The sequence below is a fragment of the Lathamus discolor genome, chromosome 2 (assembly GCF_037157495.1).
Source record: "Lathamus discolor isolate bLatDis1 chromosome 2, bLatDis1.hap1, whole genome shotgun sequence".
NCBI lineage: Eukaryota > Metazoa > Chordata > Aves > Psittaciformes > Psittacidae > Lathamus > Lathamus discolor.
The window spans coordinates 53,501,931-53,524,839 of NC_088885.1; the positions used below are offsets into that span (position 1 = coordinate 53,501,931).

Consider the following 22,909-nt stretch of genomic DNA (forward strand, 5'->3'; position numbering starts at 1 on the left):
TGTGTGGTAGAGGTGGAAAAAAGTAGCCTGTAGACTTAGACGAAGAGCTTTCAAGTAGAGAGACATCAGTCCTACAGAGTTTAAATGTTCACATTGTTGACTTTCTATGTATATTTCACTTCTTGACTGTTTTGATACAGTTTTTCAGCTGCATCTGCTCTTCATTTGACCACTCACACGGACTCTATGCAAGCACTGTAAGCTCTAATTAACAGTATCCGTTACATTTAGATACAATACTAATGAATGCTTCTTGCCACATTCCTTTAGAGGAATCTCAGAGAAAAATCTCAGAGATTTCTTTGTCTCTCAGAAGCTTGTTTCTTTAGGAGGCTGATTATGTTGACTTTTTCACCATCTTGGAGGGGAAAAAGAGAGAATCACTGTCAGCTCTGGACTATTCAGACCTCTTGACCTGAATGGTCAAATTTGGGATGGTAGTGTTTACTGTCACTCTTTCAGCTCTTCTCAAAGACTATTAGCTTCCTTTTGGGATTTATATCGTAGTGTGAGAATAATCTGTTAGGAGTTTGTACCTGCAGCTTGTTGTCATGACCTGTTGAATTCTCAGCTGTCAGTGGTTACCTGGGTTAAAGGCGTGAGCTTGGTCACTGTTGCAATTGGGAAGGTGAGTTTTCTTTACTTCCATGAACCAGTTAGTCTTGGGGCCATTAGGGAAGGTCACCCATTCCTTTGGATGCCCCAGATCTCTTGGTTAATTATGTGAAATCGTGCCTGATGGCAGTTTTCACTGCTAAAGCTGTGTTGGGATGATGCTGGTAATGTAAAGAAGTTGCAGTTTCATTTCCAGTTGGTGAGCCAGTGTGAAGGTGACACTTTGAGAAGCAGAGTGTGAGGGAATGAATCTTGTAAAAGTTCTCCAAATATTTGAATTCAAGTTTTTAATAATCCTAGAGCTAAAACAATGTATAAGGGCTCACTTCTTGCCTCCCTTCGTGTAAGTTAGTAGCAATCAAGGGAAGAAGTTAAAAATGGGGTTCTGTTCTTTTCTGTTGGCATCCTTTGAATTCCGATTTCTATTTGACGACAGTATCCCGTCTCCCTCTACTGGCCAGCAATCACAACGCGCATAGCATGTTTCTACCCTGGAAAACTACTCATGAGATGCTGTGGAAAGTATTCTGAGAAAACTGGAGATGTTAACTTGTATAACATGGCACAAGTCATACTGCTAAAGCAACATCAGTTCGTGAAAGTAAATGTTTCGCTTCAATGTATTTGAGGGATTTAGTGTGAAGATTTGTGAGTAATCTTGTTTTAACTGTTAATATGAGAGGAGACAAGAAGGTGCTGTTACACTGGGAACAGAAATAAGGTCTTATTTAACAGAACTGATAGCTGATTGTTGTAGTTTAAGCCTGGCTGGCAATGAAGGACCACACAGCTGCTTGTTCACTCCCTGCTGGGAGTGAAAAAAGTGGGAGGAAACAAGTAAAACCTGTGGGTTGAGATAAGAACAGTTTAATAATTGAAATAAGGTAAAATATAATAATAATGAAAGGGGAGGGGGGAGAGGACTAAAACCTAAGGAGGGGGGAAATGCAAAACAAAGCCAAAGAAACCCCACACAACCAAAGACCAAGTGATACAATTGCTCACCATCTGCTGACTGATACCCAACTCAACCTGAGCAGCGATCTGGCCTTCTGGGTAGCTGCCCCCAGTTTATGTACTGGGCATGATGTGCTGTGGTATGAAATATAACTTTGGCTAGTCTGGGTCAGGTGCCCTGTCTCTTTCCTTCCAGCTTCTTGTGTCCCTCCTCCCTGACAGGACATGAGGGACTGAAAAGTTCTTGATAAGCATGCCTTAGGAGCAGCTAAAACATCGGTGTGTTATCAGCATTATTCTCAGATTAAGCCAAAACACAGCACTGCACCAGCTATTAGGAAAACAACTCTGTCCCAGCTGAAACGAGGACAGCAATAAAGAGCAGGAAGGGGCTGACATTCTGTTCAGTCATGCTTTTTTGTCAGAAGGCACAGGGGCCTCTTGATGTCAGCAGTCACCGAATGTTGTACTGCTTCTACTGCTAGCGCACCACTCTGGTCTTGCATGTCAGGAATACACCTGTACAGCTGGCACCTACACTTTGCTGTTGTGAAAGGAGTGTTATATCCCATGCACTTCTGTTAGGCATCAGATCATATGTTACGGGAAAACTGTGCTGTGCTTCAGCTGGAGAATATGCCACTTGGCACAGACTTGAGCAGCATCTATACTAAATGAGTAAAAGCTCAGTTTGCCTTTGTATAGCTTAGCTTATTTCTGCCAAAACGGAGCATCTACATCTAATCTGCTTATCTGAAATGGTCCCTGGCCTCTGCTGAACCCTGACAAGTGGCAGATACTGTCTGGGAGAGTCTTAGCTGGCACAGTTTTATTGACGTAGGCTGACAGTGGACTGTTCTGTCACCCTTTTAGTTCACTAATACAGATGTAGCCCGTGAGTATTTGCACCTCATAAATATTGATGGATTCATATTGTACTCCACAAAGTGCTGTGGCTTTCCCCATGCCTATTGACCCATGAATACTCCTGGCTTGTGACAAGCTTCAGCCTTTTGCTTTTCCCAGAGAAGATGCCAACTCTGCTTGCTGCACATTAAAGAAACTTTTAGAAGTCTGATCTGACCAGGGAGGGAATCAAGAGACTGGGCTATCCTGTGAAGTTTGGGAACCTGACACTACAGATGGTGGGGAATTGCGACAGTGTGCAGCTTACAGTGCATAAACTGACTTTCTGATCTCTCACACATGTCCCAAGATGCAAACAATACGGGAACAAACACTTCAGGGGACAACCCCCCTTTGAGAGGGTGAGGGGGGTTGTCCCCTGAAGGGCTACTCTGTGAATGAGCATTCACTTGTTCATCATTCTGGTTATTCAGTAAATGGATCTGTACTATCTTTATTACAAGCTTCAGGAAAACACTGAGCTGAATGGAGATTTACTGATTACCAGCTTGTGTCTTCAGCACAGGATTTGAGTATTCTACAAGCATTGATACATTTAATGTGAAAGTGATCTGGGGAAATAAGGTGACATCCAGATCTGCCTTTACTTTGCTTGAACTTGTGTGAAGTACCCATACAGTGACACAGCGATCTGTTGGGTTTTTTTCTTTGAAAGTGATACTAATGCTTTGAAGGAAAATAGGAATTTCAATAATTTCTGTATTAAATTCAAAAGTCAACAAAACAGAACACTTTGTTCACAATCTGTTAGTTGGATTATTTTTGTCAGTCTAACATCTACTGATGTGAATTTTTTTTCCCTTGTTACTGTATGTTTGACTTTGCGTTTTCTTTAGAGACCAATGTATTCCCCCCCATCCTGGCCTCAAATGAGTTTTGAAAGGAAATGGCTCTTCCCTAGCTTATAGTGGTCTCTGAAGTTTAACTGCATAAGCTTACTTTAAGCCAGTTTTCTGTCTGACCTTCAAACAAGTTTCTCAATTTGTTTTGACTTTGCCCAGCCTATGTAAAGATGAGACAGATTAACTTTTTTGTAGCACAGAGCAACTAACCCTCAAAGAGGAATATAAAAGGCAAATGTAAGACAAAGGACTTCCCTGCTCTGTATCAAGCAGCTATCTGCAGTTCTGAGAGTGGTATATTAGGAAATGTAGCAGGTGTGTCTTGCAAAGTTTGTATAAGCTCTCATGGGGTGAAAAGCTCTATCTAACCTTCGGCTAAATGATATTCTTACCTGTTAAAAGTAAATTTAAAAGTTTTAATACTAAAATACATGTAGCTTTTGCTCACCATGACCTTGAAGCTGTTTTTGAAGTATTTGCCCAGCATTTCTTTGTAAACAAAAATCATTTTTATGTGGAAACAGTCATCAAAATAAGCTTTCAGAATCCTGAAGGCTCTTTCCTTTTATATCCTGAAAAACATCTTGGACAACTGCATGACTTAAAGGCTAGTTTCTTCAACTTTTCTGTTAAATGGAATTATCTAACTTGGTAATGGACCAGGAGTTGTCACTTATGTAGGCTGTTGTCAGTAACTGCCACATGCTAGTAAGAGCTCAAATACTTATTTTTCTACCACATAGAAATAAAATAAATGGGATCAATCTTCTGGAGACATCTTTAGTGGTACTTACTTCCAGTTTGTTAAATAACTTCTAACTTTTTCAGAGCATGCAATGGATTCCACATTGAAGAGTGGAGAAGAGAATTTGTATTTCTCTTCCTTCTGCTGCCTCTCTGCAAGGTAATGAGGTAGACCAGGCTTCTAGGAAGAGTGCTCCAGAATTGTTTGCTTATAAACACACAGCAGGCTCTGGGTCTGCTGTCACAGTAGAGTTCTCACAGCTTTACAAAAGGATTGACTGGCTGTTCCTTAATTGGCTCTGAGGTTTTTCCTTGCCAAAGCAGCTAAATCTTAAACTAATACACTGTCTGCATTTTTGAGGAGCGTGAATACCCCTCCTTGTTTACCTGTCTTGCAGAACTGTAAGAGAATAATGTACTTTAGCTTCTAACTGGTATGTGGGCTGAGGCAGTTGAGCAGGCCACATAAAAGCTCCGTTCATTGGGATCAGGCTGGAACCAGTCACATAATATGGGAAGAAGATTCTTGTGTTTTTTAAGAGCTGCTTCTGTTGCTTGTATGCAACAAGCATAGCAGCTTAATTTGTGCAGCTCTTGAAACAAGTAGGAAGCATTCATTCCTGCATCTTGGAGGAAGATAATGTGTGTACCAATGAAGCAGAAACTTTTTCGTCTACACAGGCTGTGCGTAAGGTGTTTGTGCTTGGCTGGGTGAAAGTCATGCATCATTCTTCTTGCCTTTCCTGCCCCACCACTGCTTTTTCTGGTAAGATCTTAATCTGTGAAAGTATTTCTGAACCCTTTCCAGTGCAGCTGGTGCCAGTGGCGCTGCCTTTGAGGCTTACCTAATGGCTTACACTTAGCCCATTGTGGCATCTAGCAGCAGAAATTCTGGCATGAAGTTACTTCCCCCACGCCCTGGGCACAGAACAGAGTTATGTTTTTTAGACTAGAATCCTTAGGATCCCCTCAAACAGCAGGTGGTATCAGCAGAGTACTTTATTGAGATAGAATAATAGAGTTGACTGTAGTCATGACCAGTGGCTGTTGAGATGGCTACAGTATGGGCGTATTGACATAGAGTATCAGTGGAGGTCTCAGTTTGGTGTCTTCAGTTGAACTGGGACCTTTTCATGTGGATGTGGTGTGGGGAGGACTTCTGCATGTGGACATAGTACCTGCTCTCTGGGGAGAGATCTAGAAGATGTGCCTGTGTACTTGAGGATAAGATACTACCTGTTATTTCTGGGGCTTGCTTTGGGTCTGAAGGGTGTTACCCCATCAGCTTTTCAATTATATGAAGCACTCTGTGTCCGTTAGGAGTACATCATCTACCAGGAATCTTCCCTTTCCAGCTCCTGTGAATGGAGAAAACTGTTTTTATCTGGTTTCATGTAAGCTTTCCAAATGCAACCTGAGCTGAAGGAGCTGCTTATGGATGTTTGTTGGTTGGGGTTTTTCAGATGTTAAAGCAAATGTAACTTCTCAGTTAGTAACAAGTTTGTCCAATTTTTCCTCTACTTGAGGGTGTGATATATAAGGTAAAAGAGGAAATTCTCTTCAAGAGGTGCTTGGCCCTTGCCCTAGGCAAGTCTTTATTGTTAAGTACTTAAAGTAGCATAGTCCTTCAAGGAGGAAATCCTTCTACTAAATTCATAAACCAGAGAAGTAAATAATTGGAAGATCAATTTGAATGCAACAGTTGTCCTGCTCAGATAGCTGGCTGTAGGCTTGCATACTGGTTTAGTCCCTCCAGACAAGCCAACTTATGAAAACATAGAATTGGTTATATGCACTATAAAAAAGGTTTTTAGTTCTTCAAAATAGTTCCTTTATAGGACTGGAGATTTATGTAATTTAAAAAGATGTCTGGATTGGGCATTACAGCTTTATTTGAAGGAAAATAAATGAAATTGCAGGTTAGTGCTTAATAAATGTCCTTTCCAGTGTTTCGTTGGCCACTTTTCTTGGAAACATAAAGACAAAGCAATTAAGATCTCCTAACAAGGGAACAGTCCCTGTGATGTCATCACTAGATTACAAATTAGGAGAAGTGTTTTTCAGTCTCCTCTTGACTGCTTAGAAAGCCAATGTGGAGATTCTCTGGGAAAGTTGGGTCGCTTCCCTGAATTTCCTTTGCTTTGGATCTTGTGTATGGGAAGAATTACTTCTAAATTGAAGGTGTTTAAATGTCATGGAATCATAGTAGTGTTTAGGTTGGAAAAGACCTTTAAGATCCTAAAGTCCAACCTTTAACCTAGCACTGCCATGTCCACCACTAAACCATGTCCCTAAGTGCCACATCTGTACATCTTCCAAATAGTTCTGGGGATGACAACTCAACCACTTCCCTGGGCAGCCTGTTCCAATGCTTGATCCGATTGCTTGGGCTGTGTTGGACTGTGGGTGCCTTGGGGCTGGCCCTTCAGGCTGGCCAGAATTACTGCCAGTGTTCCAGCAACTCTATTCTATAAAAATGGGTTTACATCTCTAGATCAGTGTGTTTGCTGGTTACTCTCACAACGGTCTAGTTCACCTACAAACAGCAGTTGTCTCTGTCTTACACCCTAATGTATTACAGGTGATCACTGGAATTGTTCAAGGCCATTCTGGATGGGGCTTTGAGCAACCTGGTCTAGTGTGAGATTTCCTTGCCCGTGGCAGGGGGGTTGAAAGCAGATGATCCTTTCCAACCCAAACCATTCTATGATTCAGTGTCATGGCCATTTGGGTGTGAATAGCTTCAAAGCAAAAGTGCACGGTGTATTTGGAGAATATTTAGCTTGTACTACTTTTATATTATCAAGGTGATGATCATGGGAGCTGGGGTTATGAAGGAGTCCTTTATTTCTGTTTCGTTCACTAAACTTTTCAGGCCATAGAAATAAATCCTTTGAAGACAATGCAGACTGTGGAAGAGAACAGTTGCCCAAAGAGCTTTCTGTGGTGAAGATGTGTTTTCGACGTAGTATTATGGTTTATCTGCATTCCCACATAATGTATCACAAGCCAGTGTTAGGTGAAAATAGGGTGGTTGGCCTCCAGTGAACCATGCTGCATTACCTGGGATCCAATTACTTCCAGTAGATGCTGAAAGTGAGTAATGGGGAGAAAGCATGAGCACCTCTAGTCACTGAAGAGTTCCTTTTCAGATAAGGAAAGATAACCTGTGCTGGACTACCTGAAATCATAGTGATGTGAGGGAGTAACAGGGGAGGTGTGTTACAAACCCATTTTATTGCAGCTAGATTATCCCCCTTACTTCTCCCTCATACAGGAGCTGAGTCTCTTCGTTTTGTAACATTCTTGGAGATCTGCCAAGGTTTGGGCAGCCAGAGAGCTTGCCATGCTACTTAAGAAATACAGTCCTGTTTATGTTGGGCTGGAAGCTGTTGCCCCATTCCTCATGTTTTCACATCAAAAGCATCTGAGAGTCAGCTCATAAACACATTTAGACTAAGGGAGTAAAGCATAGCTTGCCCAGTTCTTATGCAGTACAGAGGTCAAAGCAGAGGTCTGATGGTTTTCTTGTTACAACAAAGACTGGTTGTACTGCTGTTGGCTTTTTTCTTAATAAGAACTACTGAAATGCAAACGTTTAGCCTCTAAGAGAGAAGTCTCAGGGTAACCTTTCTTGTGCCTTCTTACTCTAACAGTAAGAACAAAGACTGTTCTGGAGAAACTTTAGCATATTTGCTCATATTGTGAAGATACATATGTTCTTATCCTTTGAAAATTGAAAGCTTTTTCCCCTTTACAATGGACTCATGCCTTGCTGTTTCATACTTAAAGCATGTGGGTATATGAGTTTAACCTTCTGCAGTACTACTTCAGCTGCTCTTACCCAATTTGCTAACACTGAATGCTGCCTTCTTGCACATTTATTTCAACAACTCAAACTTTGTTAGGCTAGGAGGGTTTTTTTTCTCAGTGATTGCCTGAAAGGTTTGGTTTGGTTTTGATGTTGTGTTCTGCATATGAATTTTCTGAGGCATGAGTTCCCTTTGAAGTTTTGTAGCCCTTCGAATCATTGACACAAGACATTTCTTGGGATTACACTGGGGGCTTTTCAGGCGAGTGAAGCCAATGCCCTGGTGTTGGTTTACAGTGAAAGTAGATACAAGAAATGTACGCATTTATCATCTTGCCCTTGGATGGCAGCCATACCACAAGTTCTGGCAGATCTTTTCACACTGTCTAAGCTACTAGTCTTCCGCATCATCCTGTTGCTTTGGTAGTGGCGTATCTGAAGGTGTTTCACAACTATGTTTCTTACTTCTGTTACCTTCCGGCATTTCTAAGTTAACTTTGGCATTGAGACAATGGTGCTCTGTGTCTTCCAGTACAGTAGCATTTTTCTACTCTGAGCACTGACCCTTTGGCATGAAAGCTCACAGCTCTTCTCTCTCAATATTTTCAAGGACAAGATCCTTTTTGCAAGGCAAATGAAACAAGTGATTGCAACAGCGGCAGTCGCCCCCCTTACCGTATGGGGCAGTCCTGGCAGACAAGTTTGAAACCCACTGGTCACTTAGACGTGTAGTTAGTTTTCATGACATAGTGGTAGGTAAAACAAAATACAAGTGTGTGTGTGTGTACACAAGCTGAATTCTTGGAAATAAGCTTGTCCTTGGTTTTCCTTTCGGATGCTTCCCTCATTCACAGATGTTTACTTGAGAGAGCATTTCCACGAGGGTTTGTAAGATTGCTGGTCTGGTATATCATAATGAGGAGTGTCCCTTTCAGTATTTCCTGTCAGCGAGGAAAGACTTTTTCTATAGTCTGGTGAGACCTTCTATTTCTTGCCACCATTTCTGGTGTCTCTGTCCAGTAATCGAGCAACTTTGGAGCTCGCTAACTGTAAAGTACTAGGTTTGCCAAATGTTTTACTACATGAAAAACAGGCCCTCCTATGTATGGGTCTAACTTGGTCTTTCTTGTTAACAGCTGTTACTTGGAAGAAGCTACATCCTCCTTAGGACTTACAGTGGAAATATTTGAGTGCTCTGGCCTTCATAAGTCCTGTCTAACCTGAAGTAGCCTGTTCTGTTCAGCCTGTTCACAGTCGGTATAATGAGTTCCTGTAGTAAGAAAAGCTTGTTCCTGTTTGGCTCACTGTGGTGCAATAGCACCTATTGTTGAGGTGATTTATGATACATGTAGGATTTCAGTTTCTGTTTTCCTTTGCTAGAATATGACCCATCTAGTTAAAAGACAGAATGTTGGAGAGGACAAGTAGTCACATCAAGTAGGATTCCTCATCCTCGTCTAGACATCTTGTAGTCAGTGAGGGGGAAAATGGCATCTGTGGGTACAACTTCATCTCTGTCGAAGGCTGGTGAGTCATGCAACAGAAATGAGTTTTCCCTGCTTGGCTATGAAGAGATGTGAATATGCAAGTTCAGCACATCTGTCAGAACAACCTCTAAATTTGGGCATATAGATCCCATTTTTAATGGTTCATAGTATTCTTTGGGACCACTACATAGTTAATAAGAACAGAAGTGCTTTGTTTAAAGACTGTTTGTACATGGTGTTGAACAGCAGTGATCTATGGGATGTGGCTGACAAACAATGATTTTGTGAAGGTCAGGCCAGTTCAACACTCAAGATCAGAGAAAGAGCAACGCTGGTGGGGTTGAGAATTAACAATGCTGTTGGAGGCCCAAAGATGGGACATAGTGGAAATCTTAAAAGGCTATGGGCTGTACATAATCTGAAAGAAAGGTCCTTGTGGGTATTTTCTGTATGAACATCACTGAAACATCTAAATGTCCTGGAGAGAAGCCCAGCTCCACACTGTAGTGCTTTGGCTGGCCACCAAGCAGTACTTTGGGCAACTGAAGTTGGTAAACCGCAGAAACTAAAGGAAAGAGTGGATGTTTGTGCTTGCAAGCAGTTTTAGCCAATAAGATGAAGTCTGTTTTTTGCTTTGTAATTACCTTATTTAAGTAAGAGACAAGTATTAACATTAAGAAGGGATGGCGTTGTTCTTTTATTTTAAAGCTAACTGTATAACACTTTCTGCTATAAAACTGAAGCAAACCATAGGAATGTCACTTAAGCTGTGGTCTAGGAGGACAGCCCAGAGGGGTGGCAATTGGGTGATTTATGACATCAAATATTTAATGTCCTAATGCCCAAGCTGAACTCATTGTCCTTTATGAAGGATTTAAGGCTGAGCTATGTCAGTAGCTCTAGCTGTTAGGCAGTCCTCAGGTTTTCCAAAATCTGTCTTTTAAAGCTAGGCAAGATGGCATCTAACAGAAGATTCCTGAGGTTCTTTGAGACAAATAACTTGCAAATAAACAGAATCAGGGCAAGACTGATCCTTCGACAGTTTCTTTTCCTTCTGGATTGCCTACAAGCTCAGCTTCTTGCCTAGTGTATCTTTGAATTGTCTCTCTTGAAGTATAATTTCTGAGTCTTAATACCTCAGTTTTACCATCTCACCCATCTGGATATTGTGCTAGGTGGTGGTTTTTGCTGCTGCTGTGTCTGAGAAGTAGCAGTAGCAAGACTTTGGAGGCTGCCTTGAAGTGCTGTAGTTGGCTCCCATGTATTTTCTGCTGTGAGCATGCTTCTTTTCCAGGTTATCAATTACAGAGTTTGTGAACTTGCTCGGAGTTTTGTTGCATGATTACTATCTGGAAGAAAGCTATTTTCCCCTGGGCTTTAATAGATTAGCTGTTACCTTCTTGCTCTGATGCAGCTTGAACATCTTGCTCCTGTGGAAGACTTGGGGCATAAGTTGGCTGTAACTGGTAACTTCTGTGATTGCTATTATTATTGAAAGATAACAGAGGTGAAAGCTCTTAGTTTCAGGCAGTTTAAGTGTACGTTCTTCTCTTTTTGATGATGAATGGTTAGAAATAACTTTGCCCTAAGGTGGAGGTATTCTGTGTGAAGTCTATTTCTACTCGTATCTGCTCCCCGAATAGCTCACTGCATTAACTGTAAGTGTGATGCTATTATGTAAGAACACTTCATCTGTCTGCCTGGAGGGTTTCTCTGTGGTTTCAGTCTTCCTTATGAGCTAGCATGCTCCTGTGGTAGATTTTGTAATGCTTGTTTTACCTGACTCACCCTTGTGTCACTGAGGTGGCTGAAACCTCTGGTACCTTTCTATTTAACCATTTTCTAGATAAATACCACATGATGTATATTTTCTTTCCCCATATGGCTTTTTCAGTTTTAATGCAGTTTGAGAGGGTGGTTATTAAGCAGATCATTATTACTGTTCATTGGTAATAATAGCATAAGTATCTGTGAAGTCAGGAGGCAGCTTCGATAACCGGCATTTGCTGAGGTCAGGAGGACAGAGTTGCTTCTCATGTTTACAGAGGAAGCATTTGGGCTGCATAGAGGTAGCAAGGAACATGGATTGCTTTCAAAAGTCTGATCTTAAAGACTGGAGTTCATTTGAAACATTCACTGCTAACTACTGAAGTGCATATGGACGTGATGTGTTCTGGTGCAGGGCAGAAATCTTACTAACTTTAGAAATTTTAAACTGCTATGGTATAACACTAAGAGTCTAAACGGAGGTTCTCTCTAGTGTCATATGATGCTGGATATCATCTGGATAGCTTTGCGCACTTTTCCAAGAATGTGGTAGCTAACAATGGCTGACTTTCTTCCTACCTACGTTTTTTTGTTAGATGCTACTTTTTGGATGCTGATTCCATTGTGAAGCCCTCTTATTCCTGAATCTGTTGTGAAGAGGAGCTGCTTGGCACATAAAGTAGACACTTAAGATGCCACTGTGTAATCCTGATCTGCTCAAACTGCAGTCAAGCAATTGCAATTGCTACTTCTATGTAATTTGGACTGAGGACTGATTTCATGCATGTAGAGATACAGACTGGCTATGTCCTAGTTTTGTGCCAGGTCAGGACCTGGACAAGACCCATCACTTCTTTGTAGTGTCTTCCATATGAAGACTATTTAGATGTGTGTGGGCAGGACAGGAACGATAACATGCTGAAGCATATCACCAAGAGATCAGTATTTCGAGGTGTGCTACAGCCTGACAGCTTCATGCTTCAGAGAACTAGTGTTCCCAGGGAAGTTTTTCTTTTCTTTTGGGAATGGCACTATAATCCTATAAAATCTGATTCAGAAATTGGGGAGGGTTAATTAGTTTAAAAAAACTGAAAGTATTTGGTTGTATTTCCTTAACAGGAAAACAGGATAACTGCTCATTTTAACTTTCACGCATTTAAAATCAGATGTGAATCGTGAGCCTAAAAGCTGGAGAGAAAATGAGACCAAGCCTTTTATACAACTGTGCCTATAGTGAATGTTAACTAGAAATTAGTACAGTTTTCAGCTGTTAAGCTATATCCTTAAACCGGACACTTGTGATAATTATGTTCATTACAGATTTATTCAAGGGCATAATTTGGTGGGGGTGGGTGTAATAACGCTTATGGATAATATCAAACAGGAATTGAGTTTAGCCAGCATACCTTTTTAGCTCTCATTTTTATTTCTTCATCAGAGGCTTTCACACACAATATTCCGGTAATGAAACAAAAGTCGATCTCGCTTTGCTAAGCTTTTTTTCTAAGCTTTTCAACCATTTTAGAAGTAAAAGGCTTAGGGGTTTTGGTTGGTGTTTATGGTTTTTGTTCTGTTTTGAATACAAGCTACCTGTTTATACTGCATTTTTTCTTTCTCCTAGTAACTGGGGAAACCCTTCTGCTGGTGTCTGGTATGCTTAAACTAAAAGCAAAGATTTGTTCAGTTGCTCATTCTTCTTGCAGGTAAAGAAAGCCTTTTTTGCCTTGGTGGCAAATGGTGTAAGAGCAGCTCCACTGTGGGAGAGTAAAAAACAGAGTTTTGTAGGTGAGTAGTTCTAACGTTATTCAGGATTACTTTAATTTCCAAGGTGCTTTACTGTTGCAGAAGGTGGCCCCGGGCCAGCCATTGTCTGATGTCCTGGAGACATGCTGGCAAAGAAGGTTTCTTTTTCCTTCTTGTAAGGAGTGAAATGTTGCCAGCTGTCATAGTGTTGCTGTGCTTGGAAAATCATGAAGGTTCTTTAAGTTCCTGACCTTCTGAAATCTGGTCTGTAGTACGTGTGTGTCATTTTACCTAAAAATAAAGGTGATGGTCACAAAAAGGAAATTTGATAATAGGAACTGTAAGAAGAAGAATTTAATGTTACAGTATCTTAATACACATTATACAGGCATGCCATTCTCTGCGCTTTCTCAGTGAAGTGCACTGAGAAATCTCCAAATACGTGAACTAATGCTGAATACTGCAGATAATGGGACATACTAGGAGAAAAACATTGAAACTATATATTGCCTTTTTAAAAAGTCACGTAGCTAATTGCCACAACAGTAATCTTCCAAAGTTAGGTCTCCGTTGCAGGGATGTAGTGGCAGTTAGAAATATTATTATATAATATTATTATATTATTATACTAGTATAAATATTATTATACATACTTCTTGTGTACCTGGAATGTAGATTGAGGATTCTTGGAAATAAATGGTAAAGCTTTATAAATCGTTCGTTATAAGTATTTTAAATTCAAGAGGGGAGGAGCAGTTGTTTCAAGTAATACATCATAGGAATGCTGTATGTCTTTTATATTTCATTTTCTGTCAGTAACTAAGCTCTAGTGACTTAAAGCTGACCTCCAGATTAATTTTTCCCTTCCCCGTTTCTTGAGTTTAGATGTAAGAGTAATAAACATCATAGCAATTCCTTCTTATCAAGTTTAGAACTTTGAAAGCTCGAAAATTATTAATGTTTTCAGGTAACTAAATTAATCATCAATATTATTATTTTACATAGTTTGGTGTTGGTAGTTAAAATGTGTATACTATGGATGTACTGTCACTTTTTTTTCCCCTCATTAAAAAAAGTCATGTATCAGTACAGACGTTAGGTTTACCATGGAAATGATTGAAGGAAGGTCTTGAATAGCTAATATTCAAGAAAATGTATTATATTGTTCCTTCATTTGAGTCTGAGAGTCTGACTTCTCAAGTACAGAATGAGAATGTCTAATTCTAAAAGAAAATGAAAGGCAAGGATTGCCCTCCAAACCTTTTAAAGATGTTCTAAACCCTCTTTTCTTTCCATGCTTTTTGGGGGTGAATACAGTCTGGATTCAAGGATTTCTTGTCAGATTGAAAGAAAAGGAAAAGCACATAGGTTATAATTTTGAATGTTAATTCAGACTTGTGTTTCTATCCTGAAGTATCAATGTAAAACTGAATATACATAGTTTCAGAATTCCACTATTGAATTACTCCAATGCAAATAGTATGTTACATGGATTTAATACTTATTAAATTATATATTGTGAATCTAAATACTGTGTTAAGCATATATCTGAAGAATCTTTTTTTATTCATATATCACTTGTTACAGGAATGTTAACAATTACAGATTTCATTAACATACTGCATAGATACTATAAGTCTCCAATGGTAAGTATGATGCTAAGCTAAGCTTTTATTTGCTATACAGTACAGAGACTGAAATATCAAGCTGAAAGATTGATTATGATTGTTGCTATTATTCAAGTCTTTAGAAGCATAGATACGACATGGGTATACCAGCTGTGAGGCTTTTTTGAGAGGAAAGATGGCTTTGTGAGCAAGGTAATGAAATGGTATCTGAATAGCCGGGTTCAGTTCCCAGTTTTTTTAGCCATGAAAGTCCTATGAGCTTGGTTGGGCAATGTAATCTATCTGCTTCAGTTACACGTGTATAAACATGAGGAATTTCCTTAATGAGTACAACCACTTACTATGTTTTGTGTAGTGCTTTCCATAATGATAGCCTTTATTTTGGTTACAAGGCTCCACTTAGCCGTTGCAACTAATGAATAATGCATTTGGGATGGATGACCTGGCTTAACATACTTCCTTAAAGTAAAAAGTGGGAAGGAAAATACTTGATTATTAATCACTGTATGTATTAGTGCTCAGGTTGTTTCAAAGCACATACTTCAGTAGTAATTGGAACTCTATATAAATATCAATCAAAAATCATTTGGGGAGGATGTCTAAGTTACATGAAAATGTTATTGTATTTGAAAAACAAGTATCTAACTATGCATGGTTTGCATGTTTATGTATAATCATCTTTGTCTCATAACTATGATAGAGCTATTCCAAAAAGAGTATGTGGAGTTAAGCAGGATGCTATTTTACAGAGGCTTAGATGCCTGAAAAGGTTACTCTGTTCTTGGAGTGATGGCGTAGAGTAAACTAGTTAAATATATGCAAGTAGTTTTGTCACCTGGCCAAATTACACAATCACTTGGAGATCTGTTGACTTCAATTAACTGTAATTTAAAATTCCCATTGGCAGGCAGTTGATGAAATTCTCTAGCTTGAATGTTCATACAAACATTTACATCCCCTTCTTGTTCCCATCATGTCACAATTCTCCCTCTACCAATTAAAACAGATATGCTGTGTTTTAATGGGGAAAAAGAAATAATCGGGAACAGTGGGATGAAGCAGACATCTGATATGTTAGCTGATAATATTTACAATTCATAGAGAAATGCTTGTCAGATGCCATTAATTTAATCAGAGTAATAAACTTTTACTGGTTTGGGGGCGTGATGAGGGATCGTCAGGTTTACTGTAGCGTGATTGTTTTAAGATGAGATAGATTACTGCAGAGATGGCTTTGAGTCCAGAAGAGGCATAGGCTACAAAACCCGGGCATGTGAAAGATCTTCCCTGTCCCCTGAAACGATAGGTCCAGTGTGGTACTCTGCATTGAGCAGGATTGCACCCCTTCTTGTTACTGCCAAGAAATGTTATTCTAGGCTGTTCTTACTTTGTTACATTGCCTGCAATGAACTGTAAGGATATTATTCAGATATTTATAGTACTGCTAATGATGTTGGATTTAAAATTAATTCTTCAAGCTCAATTTTCCATCTGCCCATTGTAGGTTCAGATTTATGAATTGGAGGAGCACAAGATAGAAACCTGGAGGGGTAAGAATATTTACTACTTGGTTTATAATTCGGTATGTTCTAGTGTTTTTTCAGTGTAGTGGATTTTTAATTGACCATAGGCTTAGCTTGTCTCTCCACACACTTCTTAATGAAAGCAGAAATAGTAAACGCTAACTAGAAATTCATACAACCTGCTGGGTGTGAACAGAAGTACTGAATGCAGAGAGGAACCTTAACGTTAACAATAGACTGTATGCCATGAAATAACACGCGGTATTCATGCAGCAGACGCTCACACAAAACGAGCTGGTAAAGAATTATTTGCTGTTGTTGCAGTGACACCTGGTGGTAACCAGTTTAGGCTCACTTAAAACTTTTGCTCTCTTAATGTAGAGGAATGTCCTTGAGCAGTAGAACTGTGTATATTTGCTGCCCTTCTTCCATTTAACTTTGTATGAATTAATTCATAAAATGCTTTCATAAAAAAGCTAGTGTTTTCATATAGAGTGGTAATGGTCTATTAATTTTTTACATACAGAGCTTTATTTACAAGAGACGTTTAAACCTTTAGTGAACATCTCCCCAGATGCAAGGTAGGATTCTGCTTTTCAGTCTGCTTAACTTGAAATGAACTAACTCCCATCTCAGTACTGAATTTAAGACTTTATATAATAAGAAACAATTAATGTTGTAAACTAGAGTACAAAAGACTGACTTTTATTATGATCAAGAAGATGGGAAAGGAAGCTTTTTTTATTGTGAGTGAGGACCTTTATTTAATTATCCAAAGAGAATTTTTAGTTAAACTTGTGTCTGTTACTTGTCAATGTGAGTAACTTTCTTTAACTAAAGGAAAGATTATATGTGTCTTGTTTTGCTCTGCTACTAGTTTGGGTTCCTTAAAATGTACATGACTGACTGTTCTTTTCTTGATGGAATTTGAAAGAAACAGTTTTGTGAATTGCTATTATACCTTATTTATCAAAGGTAACTTGAGAGCTGTAGTTGATCACTTAGCAACTTGAGTACTACTTAAAACTTAACTCTTCAGCAATTAATTCTTGCTTTCAGTTAGTGGAATAAGATTGCTTACGCCCTATCATAGGAAACTGGTGAAGGGAACTTTTCACCAGAACTAATGATATGCTGTATCCTCATGTAGTAGATGTAGTAGAATGCCATTGTAGGTAGTAGTAGGTGTAGTAGAATTGCTATCAAGTCATGAATTAGTCATTCAATTAAGTCAATAAGGAATGTATTTTGGTATTTTGAATGGCAACTGATTGAAAAGAAAACTGTTTAGACAAAAAAATTGTGTTGTTTTCAGTCAAAGGTGCAGCAAAATAAGTACTGCAATAAAACAGATGCAGTAGGACATGTCTAAATGAGTGCAGCAAGTCAGCTTAAGAACTGATCCAGAAATGGGGTTTGTTTCTGTGACACTCAGACTGCAGCACTTAGTGGTAGCTGAATACTTACTCCAAGAGTAGAATCAATAGTGTAGTGGTGGGAGTCTTGACTCCAAGTATATCAAATGGGGATAGTCATCCCCATGGACTTGGAACATAAAGTTTATTGTGTATGGGAAGAAGCCTAGTTTAGCAAGTAGGTGTTTATGGAAGTTTTAATGACTTTACTGCTCCCTGATATATTGCAATTTTGTGACTATGTTTTACCATAGTCTCACTAGGATCAAGGGGAGAAAGAAAAGTGTTATTTGCATGAAGAGCAGACTTTCACAGGTTGGAGTATTGCTAAAATGTAGTCTGCACTGTCTGGAGGAATGTTTTGGATACCCTGAGAATAGCTTTTTGCCAATCTTCAATGATAACTTAGTGAAATTACTAGATAATTGTTTTGGCTTAATTGCACAGATACACGTATCCATAAAAATGCACTTAACGCATCTCAGTCTCAAACTTCTGTAACATTTTCTAGGAAGAGCAAGAACACCGCTTCTCATTTACTGTTGCTGAACAGAAATAATCCATTCTGAGTGCAGGGATACTGTGAGCACAGCACCCACTGGAAAAAGTTTATACTTGGGAGGAGATATTTCTTCACTACTTTCTACCATAAAAAGTCACTTTGAGTCACATCTTCTTACTGGTTTTAGGTGTTCATGAGCATATTGTTGTTGTGTTTTAACCAGCTGCAAAAGTTAATTTGAAATCCCTTAATTAGTGTTTTCTTTAACATTAACTATAATGTAAGTTAAGTACTCATCATGTGTACTTCATGGGGGGGTTGTAAACCTGTGTATATATCACTTGACTTTTGTAATTGCCAGCTAGAATTAATGACTTAAAAAAATGTGTTTTCTCCTCAGCCTTTTTGATGCTGTATATTCATTGATCAAAAACAAAATCCACAGATTGCCAGTTATAGATCCAGTCAGTGGAAATGCACTTTATATACTTACCCATAAAAGAATCCTCAAGTTCCTCCAGCTTTTTGTAAGTATTTCAAGTTATGCTTTGTTTAATGGATTTTCTCCCTCAGTAGACATCTTTAATAAGTAATTTAAGTCTTAGTACAGAAACTTCTTGATAAAATTCCATATTCATTGTGCCTATCCCTTTTGATATCCCTATGCATATCCCTTTTGATAACAGAGAAATTTGAGCTTGATTTAAGCTTAGTCATTTAAAGAAACCTAAACAGCAAGGACTTCTTTTGGCTGAGTAATTTGCTGTCCTTTCTGGAAGATCTACCCAGCTTCACAAGCTTGTTTTCATGAAAAGAAAAATGAATTGTCTCCCAGAGATGAGATTATCATTACTCACTGTCGGTTACATTAGTCACAGGAATAGACAGGAAGCACAACGAATCAAAAAGAGTGCTAAATAAGCATTCAGTATAGTATGTCTTGCTGTCATCTCTCTACAGTTCCAGTGGGAATGAAATACCTTAAGATCAAAAGCTTTTAGCGATAGGTTACTACAAAAATGAATAAATGAGAAAAAGTAGTAGTATAGTCTTAATTTAGAGCAGCTTTGAACAGAAATACTACTTCTAGATGTGAGCTTGTTTTGGCTTTATGTTAATTTAGTAGCAGATTATTGTAAGGGTCTGTAACAATCATTTGGAGTCTGTAGATGGATGAGTGAATATGGATTTCCTAATACACATACCAATTATATGGAAGCATAATAGGTGTGGAAACATGGTGGTTGTAGAAAACTGCCCTGTAAATACAGTAATTCTGCCTTTCCTAGATGTCAGAGATGCCAAAGCCTGCCTTTATGAAGAAGAATCTGGATGAACTTGGAATAGGAACTTACCACAACATTGCCTTCATACATCCAGACACTCCTATCATTAAAGCCTTGAATATATTTGTAGAGAGAAGGATATCGGCATTACCTGTTGTGGATGAGTCAGGTGTGTGTTGGGTCTTCTCTATACAGAAGCGTGGTAAGATAAATGGTGCTGAACCCTGAACTGATGTTGGGCTGGGTGGTGGAGACAGAATAAAAGGGGCAAGGGGAGGGTAAGGGGCAAAAGAGAATATAAAGAAATATTTATGCAGGATGTAGGTTGATAGGCTTGGAAGCACTTCATATTTTGGTAGGGTTTTTTGGGGGGGGAGGGGTGGGGGGAAGGTTCTCCTTGATGTGTCAGTTTTTTGTGTAATTACAAAATAACAAATGAAAGCAGGAAGCAAGATAACTAACTTTGTATTTCAAGCACTTTACTAACTTCTGGTTTTCTTTTTAGGAAAAGTTGTAGATATTTATTCCAAATTTGATGTAATAGTAAGTATATTTCTTAAATTCTATTAAATGTTTTATATGCAGTAAGCATTTGTAAATTAATTTGTTAATATGTAAATTTCAGCTATTTTGTTCCTTAGGCTTCAATTAAATGAAATAAAACATACTCAATTCACCCCGCACAGCATTTTATTAGTTATTATTATTTATTTAGGCTCTCATTGCAATAAATAGTACTTGCACACAGGCATCTACTGCTCTGGTTGTTACCCAAAATTAGATCTGGCTGTACTCCTACAAAAACAGGGCATAGGCTTTTTATCCTTGTTTCTATTTTTGAGATAGGATTTTCCATTCCTGGCCACCACCATTCTACGGTCTGCTTTCAAGAGAATGCAGATTTCTCCAAGCAGTCTGAGTATTTCCTACAACTTGACCTTCTCAGTGAATGTACTTGGCTCATTCTTTTGTGTGAGCGTGACTCCAAAGGATTGCGTCTGTATTGCCTTCTGGGTTAGATATGATTCAGGCCACTGTTTCTGGTGGGAATTCCAGTTTCCCTCAGGAGTGCAGCAGCATAGTCAGATTCATGCCATGATTTGCCAGCCTCAGGGAGCCAGGGCTCTTCTAGTTTCGTGGTCTTGAAAACGTATTTAGGGCTTTTTTGTTCCTGTCCTCTCCCAGCTGAATGCACCTGCCTTCTGATAGCTACGTTATTTTTCAGACACTGAAGTGCCCAGCCTCCTAGTGCTAATGAAGAATCCTGATGGTTGAAATGCTGTGTAGAGTGCTTTCAGAAAAACGAAGAATAGTCCCAAATGGAAATACTTCAAACTTGTAATGTCTTTAACTGCAAACAGTGCTCCTAATGCTGAAAACTTCATGTTGCTGGCCTTGACTTCTTTTCTAGGTGTTTGTCTTCTTATTATTAGGGATTTTCTGCTCTGTAAGATCTTTTTCTGCCATAAAAGCTGGTTAGTGAATAGGTGGTAGCTGCAGTGGGAGTGATCTAACATATCAAAGACAATGAAATTTCACAGTTGGTGGGTTCAGTGTTTCCACTTATTTTATAACTGTGTTAGCCTTTGAGGCAGGACGATTCTCTATTTCCCATTTCTTTTCACAAAGGCACCAAAAGGAAGAGGGTTCATTATGTTTTTTGCTTCTTTTCTCGCTTTAAGTGACAGGCAACAGCAGCTGTAGGATTTTTAGAGATGCTCGATCACTTCTTTGGAAGCATTTATGTACTGGGATCTGGGGAGGGAAACAAACAAAATCATGAAGGCTTAGGGATATAATTGTTTGCTCCCAGCTAGTAATGTGGGAAAGAGTTAGGGCATCTACTGATTATTCAAGATCTTCCTCACGTAGACTAGTCTGCTTATTACATGGGAGGAAAAAGGTTCTATTCTTAGAAGGTAATAATCTCTAAGGCTTCTAATTTTATCATCTGTCTGCTTCAGCCTGATCTGCAGGCTTTAAAGGAAGGGGAGGGGTAAATATATGAAATGTATAAACTGATCTTCCAATAAATACAGAATTTGCAAGATTCAACTGGTGATTTTTATCTTTAAGCCATGTGGCTAATATGTTTAGTTACATCAGGGGTTTAAGCCATGCCTGTATATACAGCTGACTAACTTAATAGGTAATTTAAGACTTCTGAATTCATTTTCAGGTTCTTGATGGGAGAAACTTGGAAATGTTGTGATGGCATATAAATAACTTGAGTGTTCATTATGTATAGGGTGATCTCAGTTTGCAGAAGCTCTTTATGTTTTCCTACTGTCTTCATTAGGAATTAATTAAATGAGTTAACTAAACATGCTTGTACCTTCATGATCATCTGCAACTGATCTTGTTATGTTCAGAGTAATTGAATTCAAAAACCTGACCAATCGCACTATACTCTAGCCAGAAATTAATTTCATTGATTTGTCCAGTGTTTTCTTTACTTTTTTCTTTTTCTTTTTCTTTCTTTATCTTTTTTTCTTTTTCTTTCTTCTTCTTTCTTCCTTCAGTGCTTGAGTATGCAAAATCAGTAGGCCAGGATGCACCAACACTATCAAAATACTGCAATGGTCTCACCTACAAAGAAAGCTTTTTCTGGTCTGGGCAAAGTCCTCTTGTTACAAGCATGGTCCTGTTCTTAAAATGAAAGTTGACCATGTCAGCTTTCAAAATTTTCTAATTTTATTACTTTTAGTGGTGGTAATGGGTTTTCATTTATATGATTTTTATAGTACTTACTGAAATGTAAGTTATTAAATGGCAGTGCCAGTTTAGTCCAGGAGAGGGAGTTTGAGCCCACAAATGAGAGGTGATAAAAACCTTGAATTGGCTTTCTGCTTAGTTCTTTACTGAGGTCTGCTTCATGGGTGGTGTTCAGAGCAGTTGGTGTTCTCCCCTATCCTATGGAAAAACAACAAAAAATGCATATTCTTAAAATATATACTGTGTATTCTAAAATCTGTGGAACTTCATCTTTACCTTTTCTACTCATGGGAAAAGTGGGATGAATGATATCAAGCCAAGTATCAGACAGCAAAGTAAGGAGATTTTCAGTGGCCTAATGCATATCACCAGTTTTATCAGTTAAATGCTGTATGACAGACTGGGTTAACAGAATTGCATGCTTGACTGTTCTCAGAAAATGAAACTGAAGAGCAATTGCTTTGTTTAATATGTGACTTGGAATAGACTCAATTTGCACCAGAAATGTGTATCTGCTTGATGCCAAAATATTTACTCTGGTGAGTACTTTATTACTGAGATGTGTTATGTGCCTTGTTGTTTTGCTTTTCCAGAATCTTGCTGCTGAAAAAACATATAATAACCTAGATATCACGGTGACGCAAGCCCTACAGCACCGTTCTCAGTATTTTGAAGGTGTTGTAAAGTGCAGTATGCTGGAAACACTGGAGACCATTGTGGATAGAATAGTGAAAGCTGAGGTGAGTTGGCTTTTTTTGGCTTCACTGTAAGTTTAAAGTTGTATTGCAAAACTAATAAATAATAAAAATCTATCCTTTCAAAGTTATTTTTGTTACTTGTTGGAAGTATTTCTGTATAACATGTTTTGGGTATCGGTTTGCTTTATAGACTTAAATTATAGGTGCTTACAGGGATGTGCAAAGTATTGTACAGTACATCTGTAATAA

General features: G+C 38.8%; 1 protein-coding gene across 10 annotated transcripts in view; it reads left to right on the forward strand.

Moving 5' to 3' along the window:
- Positions 1-22,909, forward strand: part of PRKAG2 (protein kinase AMP-activated non-catalytic subunit gamma 2) — a 223,743-nt gene that overhangs the window by 195,408 nt on the left and 5,426 nt on the right. For 8 of the 10 annotated variants that reach the window (XM_065666839.1, XM_065666842.1, XM_065666843.1 and 5 more), the window contains 8 exons: positions 12,854-12,935; positions 14,481-14,539; positions 16,026-16,071; positions 16,571-16,625; positions 18,362-18,488; positions 19,251-19,416; positions 19,753-19,790; positions 22,556-22,702. In XM_065666839.1, coding sequence (XP_065522911.1) covers positions 12,854-12,935; positions 14,481-14,539; positions 16,026-16,071; positions 16,571-16,625; positions 18,362-18,488; positions 19,251-19,416; positions 19,753-19,790; positions 22,556-22,702 — 720 coding nt within the window. Of the gene's footprint in view, positions 1-12,853; positions 12,936-14,480; positions 14,540-16,025; positions 16,072-16,570; positions 16,626-18,361; positions 18,489-19,250; positions 19,417-19,752; positions 19,791-20,472; positions 20,659-22,555; positions 22,703-22,909 lie in introns of those variants that run through there. The other 2 variants (XR_010609971.1, XR_010609970.1) reach the window with 2 other exon arrangements.